Here is a 19,045-nt window from a genome sequence, read left to right as displayed (position 1 = left end):
GACATACAGAAGTTTGTTTGAAGCTGAATTGGTTCAACTTTAAATATTTAATCACACTCCAGTTGAACATTTGAATGTGGTTCTATTATTTAGTTTTAGTTCACTGCACCAGCTGTTGGCAAATTCAAATTTGACCTAGTTTTAATGCAAGCATTAGCTGAACTAAGACTTAAACATCAGTAAAATAAAATGGGTTGTACCACCCAAACTAGTTCTTTGGTATAAATGTTGTTAAATATTTACACACAGTAACTGCCAGGTGTAGCTGACAGTTGGGTAGCTAACTGAACCAACTGACAAGGCTAACACTAGCTTGCTAATATATAGCTAGCTCATTTAGATTGAGTAGAAAGGGTAATATGGTTGACATATTTTGTACACTTTTGTAGAATCATATTAATTATTAATATACCTCAAATTACAAAACATATGCCAAATAAGGTCATTTAGCTAACGTAGGTTAGCTAAATCCTTTCCCTCTCATTCTAAACTAACGTATATATTTCCCCATGTAAGCATTCATAAACAAAACAGATTTAATATAGTTTTAATATTTAAGATATATATCTTGGCCCTCTAAAACTCTTCTTTTTTAGAAGTTATTTTAGCTTGTGATGCTACAGTGATTTTGTGTTTACATAAACTAGCTAGTTGACTTAGGAAGGACTTAAGACACGTCTTGATGACAGATTAATGAATAACTGGTGCCATGTGGTCTAAATGCAGTTTCAGAGGTTTACCAAGAATAAGCTTCTATATACTTTGTTGTGTTTTTGGCATGAAAATAGTCATATTTTAGTATTACATGTTGGTGTTAACGCTGACAGCTACAATCCAAAAGTATTGGACTTTTGGACACATAGACAGATAAACTGTGTAGGACAGTTTGACCACAATAAGACTAAACAATCTCAGAAAATGTGATGATATTACAGTATAATAAGCTGGTCCAGAGAGGGTATATTATTATCTGGTGAGACTGTTTTAAACTTTAAAATGCTTGGGTTGTTTTGCAATTGACAAAAACCAATAAAAGTATTAGCAAAAGTATAACAAATCACCATCCATCTTCCTCCAAATGAATGCTCATGCAACTTGCGCTTTGCAGCATCACTACTGTTCACTTCCATCTTATGATGACAGACTTAATGTGACAATTCTAAAAAAGTGACACCCTGATGCAAGCAGTCACATTATGTCATATCATGGGACCCAAAATCGTGATGCAGAATTCTCCTTTAAGCTTTAGTGACGTTTCATTTGATCTTTACTGAGATCTGTGTAACTACAATAACCTCAAATGATGATGAGTGACAATGAAATGTTGCAAACCAGCTGAACAAACCAACTGAGCCTTTACCATATTTGATTCCACTCAGCACACTATAACTAAGTATGCATCATACACACGCACACACACACACACACAAACACACACACACACACACACACACACACACACACACAAATACACACAGTTTGTGTCTTATTGAAACCACCAAATGGCTTGGCAGAAGGCTGCTGGGTTCCTCTGCCATAAACATCACAAACACCAGACAGACAATCTGTTTCCTTCTGCTTCTCCACCCGAATAATTACTGAGCTGCAGCACAAACAGGGACCACTGAACGAGGAATAATGCTATTTTTTAATAGAAAAAAACTCAATTAACTGTACTGCATTTACTATTAGTTTCCCAATATTTAATGTGGGCTTGTTTTTATAATATTTCAAAGAGCTTGTGATACAGATAATCAATCTTAGGTGTCATCATTAGAGAAAAAGACTGCACATCCAGTTCAGACAGATAAGTATCCCACCATTCTTTAACTACTGTAGAGATCACCTGGGAATCCTCCCTGTGTGCAGTGTGAATTGTACAGCTTCATACAAACAAAAACGTGTTTGTTTTTCCGACTCGATAACTGCTGAGCTGAAAACACCCACCTCCTTCTTGACGGTGCGCAGCAGCCTCTGACGGGTCTCGGCTTCTAAAACACAGAACAAACAGTCTCATATAGGACATTTTTTGCAGCTGATCAAGACTCAGCTGCCACCACATTTACAAAGCACCTCAAACATGATGTAAATATATTTATCATTAGATTAATTTTGCTCCCACCTGCCATGATTGTTGCCATGGATCCTGTCTCCTGTCTGCAAGCAACACCCCTCCCATCAGCTGAGTGTTGGCTGCTACACTGTGGATCAGGACTCCGCCTCCTCTTCACACACGCCTCTTAAAGACACATGCAGGTGTTTCTACTGGGTGGTTTACTCATCAATATAACAGCCTTCATTCAATGTATGTAATTTAAGCATCAATGTAACAGTCTATATTCAAAGGAAAAACAGCTCTCTAGCTTTTAAAGCTGCTTATACTGTCTTTGAAATACAGCTGCCCACATTAAAGCAGCTATAATTGATTTTTTAAAATAATAATAATGTATCAAATCAGGGGCAATATATCTATTATATCGTGATATGAGACTATTGGATTTTGGATATCGTAATGTGTATCGTAAAGTGTTGTCTTTTCCTGGTTTTAAAGGCTGCAGTACAGTAAAGTGATGTAATCTGAACTTTGTGAACTGTTCTAGCTGTTCTATTATTTGTCTTTACCCTCTCATTCATTATATCCACATTACTGATGATTATTTATCAAAAAATATAAAATATAAAAATGTAAATATTTTGTGAAAGCGCCAATAGTCTTCCATATAATATCGTTGCATCGATATTGAGGTATTTGGTCAAAATATCATGATATTTGATTTTGTCCATATCACTCAGCACTGGATCAAATTGCTGTGTGAAATGTGACAGTTAGCTAATAATGAGTCCCTGCTATCACCTGGTTCTGCAGGTGCCCTCAGCTCATTGTTTAGATTTTCTGGCACACAATTTTACTGTTGTTTGGTTTAATGTGTTTGGTTCATTCTCATCGCTCTCACAGCTGCAACAGGCAGATGGGTTTTTTTTGAGGGGGGGGGGGTTAGCAAAATTGCCCACTGTACTCTACCTGCTCAGCAACAAACAGCTGACAGACAAAGTTAATGGATAGCTGTTGAACACAGTGGAGCATTTAGCAGCTAAAAAGATACCTATTCCCCTAAAAATTCATCAGTGTTTGTGTGCACGTGTGATATACATATTCATCATTCATCAGATGGACACAAACATGAGTCATATATCATATCCATATGAATGTAAAAGATGAAAATATGTCTGTTCGATTCACAGTTTGTTTCCACTGAATCCAAGTAGCCAAAAAAATCTGTAAATGCAGGTGTAAAAGTATTAGTACACAGAATTACTGTAATTAATTGATACTAATCTTCAGTATCAGTTCAGGCAATTACACAACACTCTAGTGTGATGTGATCTGTTATATTTCTAAATAATTTTTTTATAAAGACATTCAATACAAACTGCAAAAAGAATAGAAAAATCATGAACTGAAAACAAAAATATAACATAATATGAAGGCAGGTCTTAGTTCTGAGCTTGTTGTGAATTTCCCTGATATGGAAACGTTTTGTCATTCTGCCATCTTGTGGTCAAAATATGAAACTACTGTTGGGAGATAAAAGTTCTGCCTTGAGCCAGTTACATACAGTACTTGCAAACCACCTGATTTTATAGCTATTTTATAGATTTATTTAGTCATATCATTTATTCATTTATCTATTGATCTACCTCATTTTTTATTTTTGTATTATACAATTACTTGGGTTCAGGATACCTACAGTCCAAATGTGGTTCAGTGTCCATGCTGGGCTGCACTTTGGACGCCCTGATGCTCTGCTGCATTTCAAAACCCTTCGCTCCACTTGCAGAGCAGCTGCTGCTGGATACATTCAAGACAAACAAACACTGAGTTCAAACTGTGTGAAGAAAACTGTGTAAATGTGCCAAAAATTCATTCATTTATGTGACACACATTATTCCACTTATTCCTGTAAAGCATGTCAACAATGCTTAAGAAAAAGGTATAAATCATATTGTCCAGAAGATGGCGACTGTGTAATTTTTGATGACCATGATAAAAAAAAAGAGAAGTATAAGTGGCTTTTGTTTTCACACCTTTTAGTGAAACATGGTAACAATTTTGTGTCTCATATGAGTGAGAACAAATTTAGAAAAACCACCATCTGAGTCAGTTAAAATCTGAGTCACTGAGTTAAAAGGCTTCAGTGCTCCGGACTGTGTAGTCTCTGGGCCATAAAGTCCAGTTCTGCCTGGAGGACTGAGCTGTCAGGTAGATCAGGTGGTGAGAGGATGGAGTGATAACACGGGATGACAGACTGAGAGGAGCAGGGCTGGAAAACCCCAAAGCTGCCTTCATGGTGGTTTCAGTACCAGTAACAACAAAATCCCACGGATCCATCTGTGGATGAACATGTCAGGATGGATACATACTAACTCAAGCCTGGTTTTACTCCTAATCCTGAGCCTGAATTGCATGCTGAGGCCTTTAATCCTACAATTTTACATGATAATACCACACCACAGCACAATTACTAGAATATAGTGTACAAACATTCAAATGTGATTCTAGTTAAAAACACAGTGCAGCAGTTAATGTGTCCTTGTGAGAGCTGCACCTCAGTCCCTTCTATTTTCCTGACAAACATCCTTTTCAACCCAGGATTCCCTCGCTGAGATGACTCACACCTTGCTCTGGCTTTAGATAATATGTGGTAATAGCATGTCTTGTTAAATGTCATATCAGGACTTCTGCCCGAGTAAACAGCACACCAGAGCTCTTCTCCAGCTTGCCTTTGCTTGCTTGTCAACGGGAAACCTACAGCACAAAGAACAACACACAACAACGGCATCAGTCACAGTGGAAGAGTAAAATCAATAACTTGAACACACACATAGACATGATTATGTGAAATGATGCTGAAAAGCCCAATTCCAGTGAACTTTTATCGGCCCAGGAGACAACAGAGATTAGAAGGATTTACAGTGGGTGCCACCAGAACACAGGGACCTTATTGATACCAGTGAAAGGAGTCCAAAGCTAAAATCAAATCAACAGTTTCAGAAATAACAATGCTGTGTCATATCTTCATCTGTTTGCCCGTCAGCAGAGTCTGTGTGCAGGGCCGACATGCACATGTCCATGTGTGATTAGAGTCGACGTGCTCTAACAGGCACCAGGGCATGTGATAGAGGCTCCTGTCAGTCTGATGTTCTTCTGCCCATGTGTGCCAATGCAGATTGACAGGATTGTATGCTAGAGAAGGCCACTGCTATATGGTTTGTTGTTAAGCTTATGGCCCTCAGGGGGGCCCCGCACCTCGGCTGAGCAACCATGGCTCCTTCCCCCGGCTGATTGTTTACCTCCTCCCCATCCAAGATCTGCGATGAGACGGCATGTTGAATCTGGTGGAATCTGAACTGAAAAAAAGACTATCTATCTATCTATCTATCTATCTATCTATCTATCTATATAGACACTTTATATACGTGTTTATATTTTGTACCTTCTTTGATTCAGATGAACAAAAGCAATTGAAACTGACATTGTTATCAAACTAACAATCTGCATTTCACTATACTCCAGCTTCAGGTGACACAGTCAGACAACAAATCATGTGACAACAGGCCAGATTGACTGCCATCTGGCTTTTAAGTTTCAGACAATTTCATGATGGCGATGGATTGCCTCCTGTCCTATCTCTGTGTCATATCCATTTCCCAAACTAACTTCATTTGAGGCACTCTCTCCACTCACAGACCTGCGTGACCGCTGCACTCTGAATATCCAGTTAGCAGCCTTTTCGAACTGCTCAGTGCTAAAAGCAGTGGATTTGATTACAAAGTCATTTTATTAGGTTTTTCCTAATGAGTGCAGTTTAGCTGCTGTGATTTTATTCTACTGTCTTCACCAAACTATATTATCATAAGATCAGGAAGTCAAGATGGCTCAATATGCTTTTTATAGCTTTTTGTATTAAACTTTTCAAATGGGCTGCCTGCTCGTTGGTCTTTGTATACCTCAAAGGTTTACTTGCCTTTTTACCAGTTTGATGTTTTTTCCTAGTTATGACCCACATGTTTAAACTTGTCTTTGTTTAGTTTTATTTATTCTATCTCCATTTTATTTATTACTTTTATATTGTGACTGTATTTTATGTCTTATTTTTGTTTATTATCCTGAAGCAATTTGTGACGTCTGATCTATAAACTATGAACTATAAACTTTACTTTGTGAAGAGTAAATGGACGATGAGAAATTATAGACAAAGAGTTTTTCCCTGTAACTGAACATGTTAAAGACCAGCTTACAATAACAAAATGATATGATCAAAAGCCCCAGAGCAGCTACTAATGGACCTTGTGGTTTTCTTAAGTGCTCTTTTCAACATCAAGAATGATCTTTCAATCTGATATTTTAAGACAAAATGGATGAGACTTCCTCAAAGTGTTCAGAAAAACACTGAAATTACAGCTGGGCCAATTTCATCAGCTGATGAAGACCATGTGATTATGACCCAAAGCCCCAGAACGGCTACTAAATGGACCTTGTGGTGAGACTGTTTTCTGAACTGTGATCCCTGATTTTCATATAATATTGGAATGTTATGAAAACTAAAATTGATCCTAAATTATTTCTTATTATGAAGGGCAAGAAAATCTTGTGGAAAATCATACCTTCAGAGCCTTGTATTACAGACTGGTGATTAATGAGCTCTACATGTCACATCGTAGTTATTGAAGGATGATGAACTACAGACATAAATCTTGACAACCACAAACAGCAACCTGTTGATTAAACACAATTATATTTTTGCCATAAACTCATAATTTTACTGAAAGAGGCCTGAGGTTTGGTAGTATGCAGAAGCTGTGAATGCTTTAGCAGAACATTAATTGCTAATTTTAATATATTGCTGGACTGGTATTAGAACCCAAATTGATCCTACTGTTTCTCATAATATGATTTGCTTTTAAATTCCTTTCATTCACTTCCTGAAAGTCAAAATAATAATCTGGCACATATTGTGACTGTGGGAGTGTAATTTGCAGCAATAAAGCTGACGACAGTCCACGATGAGGTCTGAATGATGAATAGTGGAGATGACACTCTTGATAACCATTACTGTAACATCGGCCTTTACTTTGATGAACCACCTGTTCCTTAAATTTGGATGAAATTATAATTTGCCAAAAACTCTTCATTTTGACAAATGATATGAAAGATGAAGGAATTGTATAAAGCTACATTTCATATTACAGTTTTTGTCAATTGCTTTGGCACATTTCTTGGAACATTTTTTAAGTTCTCAGCACTGAAGATGCATTTCCCAAAACACCTCATATGTGCAACAAAACACTTTAGTTAACCTGCGAAAGGCCGTAACTCACTCAAAACCTTTAATTCATGTTATTGTGTCAATGAAAAAGTCATTACCACCAAAATGAGACATTCCTTTGACATTGTGTGAATTTGTGTTCCTCATCTCCTTATTTCAAACAGACTTGTCCTTCATGTTTTCATTGACAATGAATGCCTGCTGTATTAGACGGTTATTTTTCTGACGCAAACTGAATGCCATTGTGTATATTCTTCACTTCAGATGCTGTTTTCAAGAGTGCAAGGTTTCAAATTCCACTTTGTGAAGCTAAAGAGCACTTTGATTTGTAATGTAATGTGAGGAAAAACTATTTTATTGTCCTGCAGTGGTCACACAACACAGTACAATACAGTGAGCAGACAAAGAACTGAAAATTATACTATACTAAACTATGTGCAGGAGTAACAAGGTGAAGTTACAGTGCTGGGAATCATCCTGTCACTCCTGTCTGTTTGACCACAGATTCTCATCACATCTAATGTTCTCTCTTGCAATGAAACAGGGGAAGAATCGTCTTGTATGCTGCAACCATCCTCTGCACGCTTCTGCTGTTATGTCATCACAAGCAGCATCCACTGCAGCAAGCATTTGATTTCAATGATTGTATACTTTACACCTCTATCGCCCCCGTCCACTGTTCATCTGAGCAGCTCCTCCATGTTAACAACCTGTAGTAACTCTGTTGTCCTCAAGCTCTATAAATGTGTTTTACACCCATGACTTACACCTGTAAGCTAACTGGACAGCATGTACCATTGGTGGATTAATGTGAGGAACTTCCCATTCTCACCTGAAGACTAATTTATCAATTTATCGGACTTTATGACCACTCCATATCAGTACAATTCATGAAACATGGGCTCAGTAGATTTTGACAATTAGATGGACTATTCTGCATGTGATGACTCACACAATGAAATAATTCTCACATATTTTTGAGCGTAAAACTATTGAACTGAGAAGAAACATAGTCTATGTGATCACAAAGACATATACACCCAATAATTGTCCAAATTGTAGACAATTTTGTAGACATTTGCCTAAATGCGCAAATGGTAACAAAGAATGAGAAATGCTCTTTCTGTTGTGCACAAGTAACAAAATGTGAAGAATTTTGTCACATTTTTTGTCATTCGAGGATTGAGCCAAAGCAACTGAGAAAAGCTGTAATCTAAGCTGCTGGTTAACTAGAGGAAAAGTAAAACCATTCAATATGCTACTGGAATTACAAAGCTACTATACAGTGATCGAAAGTTTGAAATGTAGTTGAAAGGGTGTTAAAAGCTGCTGTCAGTAGGAACCACATCTGTCTTCACTAACAGGTATCCCCCCAAGTGTCCACAGCTGCCTCCCCAACTCCTCCCCCTCGTCCCTGTCATCACTACAGCAGAAACATCCTCCTCTCCGTGGAGCTGGTCCTCTGACTGACTTTTCACAGTCCGATGGCCCGACAGGACTCAGCGGTCATGGCCGGCAGTCTGACCCACCACGGCTCCCCGAACCCCGGCTACAGCTCCAACAACGCTGTCCCGGTGCCGGTCATCACGCAGACGGACTCCAGGGACAAATGGAGCAAAAAGATGGATTTTCTCTTGTCTGTCATTGGCTTTGCGGTGGATCTGGGAAATGTTTGGAGATTTCCGTACATATGTTATCAAAACGGTGGCGGTAAGTGTTTTAGAGATTTTAGCTTAGATTTCAGCTTCATTTTATAAACTGGGATTTATAAAACTCGAGAGCTGATATGTGGAGCCACCTGGGCAAACACTTCAGATAGTTTGAAGAGTCTTCAAATCGATACATATTTGTGATCTAAATGGCGTTAAATGTGTCAGAAAACAGGTTGAAGCTGCGCATCTGGCAGCAAACACTGTCCATGGTGCTGAAATGTGTATCTGTAGCCTTCACATCCATAAAAAGTCCACTAAGAAGTTTTTACACTTTTCCTATGACACAGGACACAGCCTGTATCTATCACTTTTTTAATCAATAACTGGTACAATACAGGAGTGTGACAACACTATCAAGCGTTTTTATAGCAGAAAAATGTCCGTACTTAGTGAATTATCATGCAGTTTTTATTCTAAGCACAGCTTGTTAAGTCTTTATGTATGTTGTGCTTTCCTCAACATTTTGTATTATACATCAGCATTTAAGGACTGGTTTAAATGCAGCAGCCAATCAGGTTGTAAGGCAGGTTTATTTGTATAACAGTTGTCAACAACAAGGCAATTAAAAGTGCTTTACATCAGGCATTAAAAAGGCATTAGATAAGATATAAAATAGACAAAAGACCATATGAAAAGACATATAAACAGAATTCAAAAGGCATTAATATAATAAGATAATGAAGAATGGCATAAACAGGAGATATTTGTAAACATTTCATTTTGTAATTTTGTGTAGTCAGTTTCAGTTTGTAGTAGCCTTAATGATGTTTTCTTGTTCATGGTTTGGTCAAATAAAGATTTGATTCTTGTAAATCCTCCCTGGGACATAAACCATAATTTACACAAGAGTGTAGTTAATAGATGTAAATGTGAAGCCAGTGAAAAGTCTGATTTTTAAATTATAATCCCAGTTTCATATTTTAATCCCTCTCTAACCTTTATATTTCCCCAGTCTTGAGTTTATGAACGTCCTCAGTTTATCACTGCACACAAGTGACAGTGCAAAGTGACACCATGACCCTGATGAAAATGCCCTACATAACATGTATCATCGTGCCTCTCTGCGCAGGGGCTTTCCTTATTCCCTACATTTTGATGGCCATCTTTGGTGGTGTGCCGCTCTTTTACATGGAGCTGGCACTGGGACAGTTCCACAGAACCGGAGCCATATCCATATGGAAACATATCTGTCCCATTTTCAAAGGTAAGATGTCCTCACACTGAGCTGATTACATGTTGTTTCCAGGACCAGTAGCAGATTTTTAAAAGTGTTCCAATAAAAATCTCACATGTTTCCTTTCTTCTTTCAGGTATAGGATACGCCATTTGTATAATCGCCCTGTATGTGTCCTTCTACTACAACACCATCATCGCCTGGGCCCTCTTCTACTTCTACTCCTCTTTCTCCAGTATCCTGCCGTGGACAAACTGTGACAACATGTGGAATACTCCCAACTGCACCAACTATTTTGACTTGCCAAACGTCACCTGGACGAATTCCTCCAGGTCTCCAGCAGAGGAATTTTACACGTAAGTGCATGTAAGTGTGAGTAACAGAAACCGCATATTTAAATAGCTTTACAGTATTACATTATACAAATATTGTCTGCTAGTGTTTTTGTACAGAGAAGGTTGTTTTGTATATTGAATGTCTGATGATTTATGTGTTTTATCCTAACAGGAGGAATGTTCTTGAGATCCACAAGTCATCAGGGCTGAAAAACGTCGGGGGCGTTCGCTGGCAGCTGATGCTCTGCCTTTTTCTCATTTTCACTATAGTTTACTTCAGCCTCTGGAAGGGGGTGAAGACTTCAGGGAAGGTAACATGTTGTAGTTGCCTCACAGAACCAAAAGATCATTGTGTATCTTCTTTACTTTCATCCAGTGCCTCCTCTCGCTTTATACATCTTCCTGATTTATCCATTTCTTCTACACCAGGTAGTGTGGGTGACCGCCACTTTGCCCTACATTGTGCTTTTCATCCTGCTAATCCGTGGTGCCACTCTGCCAGGAGCTTGGAGTGGTGTGGTGTTTTACCTGAAACCGCAGTGGGAAAAACTGCTGGAGACCAGTGTAAGTTGTAAAATGTTAGTCTGTAAGCTGGTTTGTCAGAAAATGACACAATTTAATCATCTCTAAATAGAGGAACATGATCATGCCTCATATGTTTGCTACCTTGAGGATCTTTTTTGAATGCTACATCAGTTCAAAAGCAATTGTATAATTATGGAATAGCTTTTCACTTAGTTAAAGACACTCTACCCAATGTGCCCATCCATCATATTAAAAGAACAGAAAATAAGAAGAGAGAAGAAGAAAGAGGAAAAATAAGAAGTTTAGTTTATCCTTAGTTTGCCTCCACTAGTAGGAAATAGTTCATTGTTGCATATTAATTTAACATAGTTCAGCTATTTCATCCATCTTTTTTTCATACAAACAAATGTTACCTCTTATGTTGAATTTTCTGTATTGTTTTTATTTGTTTTGACAGTTGAGAGCAAGCTTATTTCAAAGCAGTTACTCTCAATGTTCCTAACCAAACCATTTTCTAAACATTTTCCACAGAAGTACAAAAATCTACTTAATACAAAACAAGAATGAAATTATATGCTCCATTTTTCTGTTCATTTTAACTTTCCCAAAAGACTTTACGGAGGAGTGGAGATAATTTGAGTTTCTCCACTCTCTCACCAACATTTAGGACTTCCTGATGAGTATTGATTTTGCTGGACTTTCTGTAATGAAATCTGGATCTTCTGTGCAAGAGAAGCAGCAGTTTTACATGTACTCATTTATTTCCACTTCACTCCTCATCTGATAAATTTAGCCGCTTGAGACTCTGCCTGTGTGTGTTTTTATGATCTCTGAAACGTCCTCATCTTCCTCTCCGGCTTGTTGTGGTTGTTTGCTAAACATGTGTGAGTGCTTTGGTTGGAGGGGAATATGGATGAGATGAAATGAGATGCATAAATAAGCCACAGAGCAGGATAATAAGATGCATAATTGGTTTAGATTTTCTGCCCATTAACAAAGCCTCCCTTTCTGTCTCAATCGCCAATATCCAACGCTGCCCTCTTCTTTTTAATGCCGAATGCATGCTCCTCTTCAGATCTCCCTGCGTACAGCTGTGCGGAAACTAGATTTCTATACGACTGACACAACACCTCTCAGCTTGACAAACGATACTGAGGGATCAGAAAACGAATAAGAAAAATAAGAGAAGGAGGATTTGATGATACCCTCATTTATTTGTGTTGGGAGTTGATGTTAAATCACTGAAAAGGAAACTAAAAGGTGTTATAGATTTAACCTAGAAGAAATTGTCTTTCTCTGTGCGAAATACGTATTTTCTTAGGCTGAAAAATGCCCACAGCAACCTAGAAGTTGTCCAGTTATATTTCCAGATAGTACACTAACTCTTTCTGTCTCTCTCTCTACATTTTCTAGGTGTGGGTGGATGCTGCTGCTCAGATATTCTTCTCTCTGGGACCTGGGTTTGGGGTGCTCCTGGCGCTCTCCAGCTACAACCCTTTCACAAACAACTGCTATCGGTAAGAAGTGACCAGCCTGAAACACACTGATTCATAGGAACCTGTGTTTGTCTTTAACACAGCTTGATGCCTGTAAGTAGAGGCAGTTACTCTTTGCACTCCTAAATTTGAATTGAGTTTAATGACTTAAGTGCACAGTATGGCCTGTGAGAACTGTAAGAGCAGCTGTGGGATTAACTGTTAATATGAATACCACATGGTGGGTAAAAATGGCGAGCTGTAAGCAGAGCAAGAAATTAAATCGCACACTCCCAGTATGACTAATGGTGTGTGCGGCTGATGTGACAAGTAGAGCAGAGTGACATGTGAGCAAACTGTAGTAAACACACAGATCATGAATGAACTCGGGCCCAGCTGTCAACCAGAAACGGCGCTGTATTTTAACAGTTTCCTGACTCCTGTTGAACATGTTTCAAAAATATAATGTGTCAGTGTGATAATGATTATCTTTATAATCACATGACTTCTGGATAGATGACTTTTTGGTATTCATTACTGAATGCAACTGCAACATTTCGATTGTATCTGACAAAGTGCCAATTTAAGCTTGAAACAGTGCACTTAATGTAATAAAGAAGACATTTTCTCAGAAGCAAATCATATTTTGAGTCTTTTGGGAGAAAGAATTCACAGTTATATTTGGTTTAGACTCAGCACCTAGACAAGATCGATGTGTGTGTGTTTTAACGCTGGTATTTTTAATTTTGCTGTTCTAATAAACCCCCTGATATAATGATGATTCATTCTGTGTAACACACTGTATATCTGGTAGACTTTTGGAGGGATAGTTTTATATCTCAAACACACCTCATGCTTCAGTGGTGTATTCCTCATTAGTATTGTTGATTGATGTCTGTGGTTGCTAGTCAGGAGTGTCCTCATGTGTCAGCCACATAACAAGGCTGAAGGGATAATAAAAGGAGCCCATTAAAGAAAGGTCAGATGGGTCAGCAAAGTGTTAGGCGGCTTTCAGCACAGACAGCAACAGCAACACTATCACTGAGAGAAATGTACAAAATTGTTTGTTTGTTGATTGTTTTCTCCCTCTTCTCCAGTGATGCCATTGTGACCAGTTTGGTGAACTGTCTAACCAGCTTCGTGTCAGGGTTTGTAATCTTTGCGGTGCTGGGCTACATGGCCGAGATGAGGAAAGTGAAGGTGGAGGACGTAGCCAAGGATAAAGGTGAGCAAATGAGTTTGATATTTAAAATCACAAAACAGAAGAACTACATTAAAAATCAAATATTCATACCAATGTTTTAATGCTTCCAGGGCCAAGTTTACTCTTCATCACGTACCCAGAAGCTATTGCTAACATGCCGGGCTCAACTTTTTTTGCCATCATATTTTTTGTGATGATGATCACGCTGGGACTGGATAGCACGGTACGAACTGTGAAACCTGGACGCTTTGAGTACACGAAGGCAACAGGTTCACTTCATGAATTAGAGAAAAGAATTCAGCTAGACAACATATCTGATTGAATAATGTAATTTTGAAAGTTTTATTGGCAGATTCATAAGTTACAGATGAGATTGTGTTAAATATTACCAAGTTTATCGTGTCTAAATGAAATACTCTTAACAGTCTCAACAATAAACCAGGCCTGTTTGCTTGAAATTTCAACTAAATTCTCACTTCTTCATTGACCTAAAAAGTGCAAATGCCAAGTGCATACAATGCTATAGTGATGCTAATTTTACTGAAGTGTGCATTACCAGACATAAGAGTTCCAAATCAAATTATTGGCTGAAGCACATTGAAAAATACATATATCATACTGTGATATGGTATATTTTAAATAGCATAAGTAAACATCTAATAATATTTACCTTCTCTGTGTGTTTCAGTTTGGTGGACTGGAAGCGATCATCACTGCAGTGTTGGATGAATACCCAGATTATTTGTCTCACAGACGTGAACTGTTAGTCCTGGGCTTGGTAGTTGTCTGCTTTTTGGGCTCTCTAAGCACCCTTACAAATGTGAGCTTTTCACAATTTAAGCTGGTTTTGAGTAATGTCTGTTGCTTAATTGGAGAAAAATGAGTGATGATGGCTGATGTCACTATTCAGTGTAAAATGTAATTGACAGGGTGGTGCTTATGTGGTGAAGCTGCTGGAGGAATTTGGGGTTGGATGCTCCATCATTGCGGTGGGTTTCCTGGAGGCCATCGCGGTTTCCTGGTTCTATGGTAAACAAGAGATTATTATTGATTGACTGATATTCAGCCTATTTTATCTTTAATGTAAATCGATGACGTTGAGAATCAAATTTATTATTAGCATGTGAAATATAAACACAATATGTTTTGTTGCTTTCAGGCATCAAAAGATTTAGCAGTGATGTTCAAGCCATGCTGGGAAAATCTCCAGGATTATTCTGGAAGGTGTGCTGGGTTGCCATCAGTCCAGCATTTCTGGCGGTAAGAGAAAAATATTTTTCACCGACACTTAAACACGCAATAAGTGGATCTAAATGTCGATGACGATTTTACATTTTATAATACATAAACCATAGGATCTTTTTTTTTCTGTCACACATTTTAACATCATCCTTTAAAAAAAAGATCAAATAAATGTCATCCATTACAGTCATCCGGAGATCAATGGGCAGTAGTAGACCAAGACGTGAGTGAAAGCTCAGTGTAAGATCAAAAGACGACGGTACCTGGCCTTTGAAGGCTGTGGAGACCTAACAGCACACCCCCCACTGAACAATAAACCCTCCTCTATGTGAAATACCACATTCAAAACTTTTTGTACAGCATGAATATTGCAAAACCTTTGGGTGAATGTCAGTTTCCCTCCCCTACATACAGTTTAATATCCTAGTCTCTCTGTTTGCCTTCTTGTTGACATTTTGCATTATTACACTATTATGAGTTCCATTATATACTTATTTTATACTGTATGAAAGTGTGACAGTTATATTACCCCTCCCTGATAATACATTTACATATGGAAATGTTATGTATCCCAACTCTCAGTATATCATAGTGAGCTCCCTGCTGAAAGCACCGCAACTCACACTCTTCGACTATAACTACCCAGACTGGAGCATCACAGTAGGGTACATCATCGGCTTCTCGTCCTTTATGTGGATCCCCATCTACATGGTCTACAAGCTGGTGTGGACCCCGGGATCTCTCAAACAGGTCAGTGGACGCTACATGTGCAGAAACGCTGAAAACATGAACTTTCTTACACATTTCCGTTTAAATTAAACCTCTTCTCTTCTTCCCTGAACCTCCCCTTTTTCCACAGAGGTTGGCGGTGTGTCTGAGACCAGAGAGGACCATACCAGACATCCATGCTGACAGCCTCAACATGGCCGCTGTTCCATAGAAAGAAACACACTTTTACACATGAAAAACTCACTCTTTCCCCTGCTTGTAGTTTTTTATTCAAATCATGCTTTTAAATTATTGGTGACATCATGACTGTTACCTGCTCCTGAGGTCAAACACTCAAAAAGGTAAATGCTGCTAAATTTGTTATTGTAAGAGGAACAGACAGTAATAGTCAATAGTCATCCCTTAGCTACATGTGTGAATCTGTGTGAATACAGGACAGTATGTAGCTTTCACATGTTGCCAGGGTTGCATTCAGAGTCAGTAGTAATTACCTAAACTCAAGGATTTGTCCGCTATCTTTATCTCATGAGAACAATATGCCAAGGAAAATAACAACATGTATCTCTATAACATTTAGCACATTATTTCAGTTGCACGGGAGCATTTTCTTTTGTTAAGTTCTATATTTTCTGTACTTTGTGAATCACTTAAAAAGGATGGGAGCAGTGTTTTGCATGTAATTTCATATAATAAAAGTGTTTTATGTTGGCTGTTTATCCTTCAGTGGCCAACATAATGAAAAGTATGTAAACTAATTTTTTTCACACCAACTTTTACCAGCTTTGCTAGTTTGAACAGATATTCTGTGTGTTTTTTCTTGGAGCTAAGTCCTTTTTTTGTGCTAGACAGTACCTTTCAGCCCATAAGGAAAACGATCAATAATGGGTTAACTTAAAACTGTTTTACAGTCGATTACAGTCACTTCTTTATTTTTGTTAAAGCTGTATTTTATATTTATATATTTATATGTAACACAGTCTCGCATAGGATTTTACGCCAGCTGCTGAATACATCTGCTAAAAAAAAAAAGTCCTGTTTTTCCCCACAAGTGTTTGTAACGGAGATAAATGAGGCACTCAGACAAAGATCATGTCTGTTCATTTTATGGTTTCAGAAAGATTATGTTTTTGAATTTCCTCACTGACAGACTTTGCATTTGAGTAAGACACTGAGGCTGTTCTATAAGATGTAGCAACCATTTTCTAAGGAATTCCAGGTGACTTTTTGCCACTAGGTTTTTTAAATTATTTAAAAAATAAACTCATGCGTCTTTGTCTGAAGGCTTCATTTAACCCCAGATAGCCTCTTTTGCCTTAAACTGCCTACATATTACACTACATGTACAAAATTTGTAAAGGTTGTATTGATATTGTGCCTCTCCAGACAATGTTTTCACTCTCTAATTGAAGACTGTTTTTGCAGATACACAGTAAATGTCTTAGTCACATGTGTTATAACTTATCTAAAAGCGCTTTACACCTTCTTTATAGTCGGAGAATAATGTGATGAGCAAGGTGATGATTGTTGTGTGAATTCAGTCCTCTTCAACCTGGTTTCTGTACTTATGTATGATGTACAATGTCTATAAATTAATTATTGTATAAATTACATATTCCATCTTTGTGATCCTTTTCATTCCTAGAACAGGAATATAAAACAACAAACAAACGAAACATCATGCAGCATCTTAAGCAGTGAAACTCCACTATCCCCATTAAAACAGTCACTGTATTTTTTCTCTCAATCATAAACGTGTGGGAGAACACGTTTAAGAGATTTGTTCCAAATCACCATATGGTGATCGACATGTCTTTGTAATGGCTGATGGCTGCTGCTCACCTCTATTAGATATTCTAATTAACAAGCTAATTTGCAATATCCAGAATCCATCAACATACAAGGGAATAGAGCAGCCTCTACCTTCAAATGCACACACACCCACCCACCCACACACACACACACACACACAGTTCCCATTAACAGCCACCTTCGGATATTTACTTATTCAACTGATTTTTATTCCCGGGTAAACCAGACCCGATCACTTCAAGGACAACAGATATGAACATATATGAGAGTATAAAGTGTTTTGGAACATATGATTCCCCATTGAGCTGCTAGGTGATGGACGTGTAGATCAAAGCCCTTTTGTGTCAGTGACTGCTATTGAAGTAGACAACAGGAAAGCGCAGGAGACACATAAAAGAGACACTGCTAAATAGACGGTTTCTCCTCTACCTGACATGAACAGCTTGACAAGCAGTATATTAAGGAAAGAAATGACTACATAGATGTAGTATATGTTATGACTGAATCAGCTGCAGTGCATCCATTAATCTTGACATAGTAGAGTACAGTAGCTATACAAGTAAATACAGAGTAAATAAAAAACACCTCAGCTACAGATATTCTTGATTCTCCAGATGGATAAATGATTATTTGCTCATGTGAATGTCTCAATTTCCACTGACACCAAACAGCAAAGTCTGAGTGTACAGAATGAAACCTTTATTATTATTTTATTCACAGTTTGCAAGTTGTGTTTTTTGGTTGCTAGTCTAGTAGTCACAGCACAAACTAGGATGGATTTATCTCATGGTGTCTCTTGCTTTAATATATCTGTATTAGTGTATTAGACAGTTAGGACTGATTTATGTCAATATTGTATCTTTCTTTTTTTAATATTATTTTTATTGACAGATTTTTCATACAGACATATAAACCACACAAAAATCAATGCTTACACACACACACACTTGGGGAGAAGGATAATAGTTCATCTTGACCACGTATCAAGGACACAAAGTGTCATAACAGTATATATCATCTACATGTGATTGTTACTTGCAGCCCATCAAAAATAGGATTTAAACAAAAAGTCAATATTGTATTTTTATGTCTGTTTTGCACGAATGTGATGATTTGTCAGACATTTTATTTAAAACACACCTTTAAACACACCTGTCTGGTTATTTTTATCTTTATTAAACAGTTTCTACTTGATTTTTCAGATTTCTCTCATGATATATGTTGATATTGTGATATTAAGTTACATAGTATAATAGAGGATTTTATCCACAACTAGAACAAATAGATAAACAGATATTGACATCTGTGGGCAACTTAAGACTACACACAGAAAGGTGGTAGTTACATTCATTGAAGTAAGTGGTCTTTGCCATCAATTAGGTAAAGGGTCTTCTAAGTGTTGTCTTAACAGCAATATCTGACCAGTAAAATATTTGCTTTTATGCACAATCACCTCAATATTACTCTGTTGTGCGTATACCCCCGATGAATGTCAACATGTCTGAATTTCAT

The 19,045-nt window shown here is 37.8% G+C and overlaps 2 protein-coding genes across 2 annotated transcripts in view; one reads left to right on the top strand and one right to left on the bottom strand.

Moving 5' to 3' along the window:
• sgsm1a (small G protein signaling modulator 1a) overlaps positions 1–2,195 on the bottom strand; it is a 35,470-nt gene extending 33,275 nt beyond the window's left edge. Inside the window, exons 1-2 of the mRNA XM_067609601.1 lie at positions 2,123–2,195; positions 1,948–1,991 (exon numbers count right to left, since the gene is read on the bottom strand). Of these exons, the coding sequence (XP_067465702.1) occupies positions 1,948–1,991; positions 2,123–2,141 (63 nt within the window). The 5' untranslated portion in view covers positions 2,142–2,195. The remainder of the gene's footprint in view (positions 1–1,947; positions 1,992–2,122) is intronic.
• Positions 2,196–8,812: 6,617 nt separating this feature from the next.
• slc6a4b (solute carrier family 6 member 4b) lies at positions 8,813–17,283 on the top strand. Its single transcript, XM_067609615.1, has 13 exons — positions 8,813–9,038; positions 10,110–10,244; positions 10,351–10,570; positions 10,722–10,860; positions 10,979–11,113; positions 12,488–12,591; positions 13,647–13,774; positions 13,864–13,976; positions 14,442–14,573; positions 14,683–14,782; positions 14,913–15,013; positions 15,578–15,745; positions 15,855–17,283. Exons 1-13 carry the CDS (start codon positions 8,813–8,815, stop codon positions 15,933–15,935), a joined length of 1,782 nt encoding a protein of 593 aa, XP_067465716.1. The 3' UTR covers positions 15,936–17,283.
• Positions 17,284–19,045: the final 1,762 nt, after the last annotated feature.

This window comes from Thunnus thynnus, chromosome 2 (assembly GCF_963924715.1).
Source record: "Thunnus thynnus chromosome 2, fThuThy2.1, whole genome shotgun sequence".
NCBI lineage: Eukaryota > Metazoa > Chordata > Actinopteri > Scombriformes > Scombridae > Thunnus > Thunnus thynnus.
Note: the sequence above shows the minus strand (reverse complement) of the source record. Positions and strands in the feature narration are given on the sequence as shown.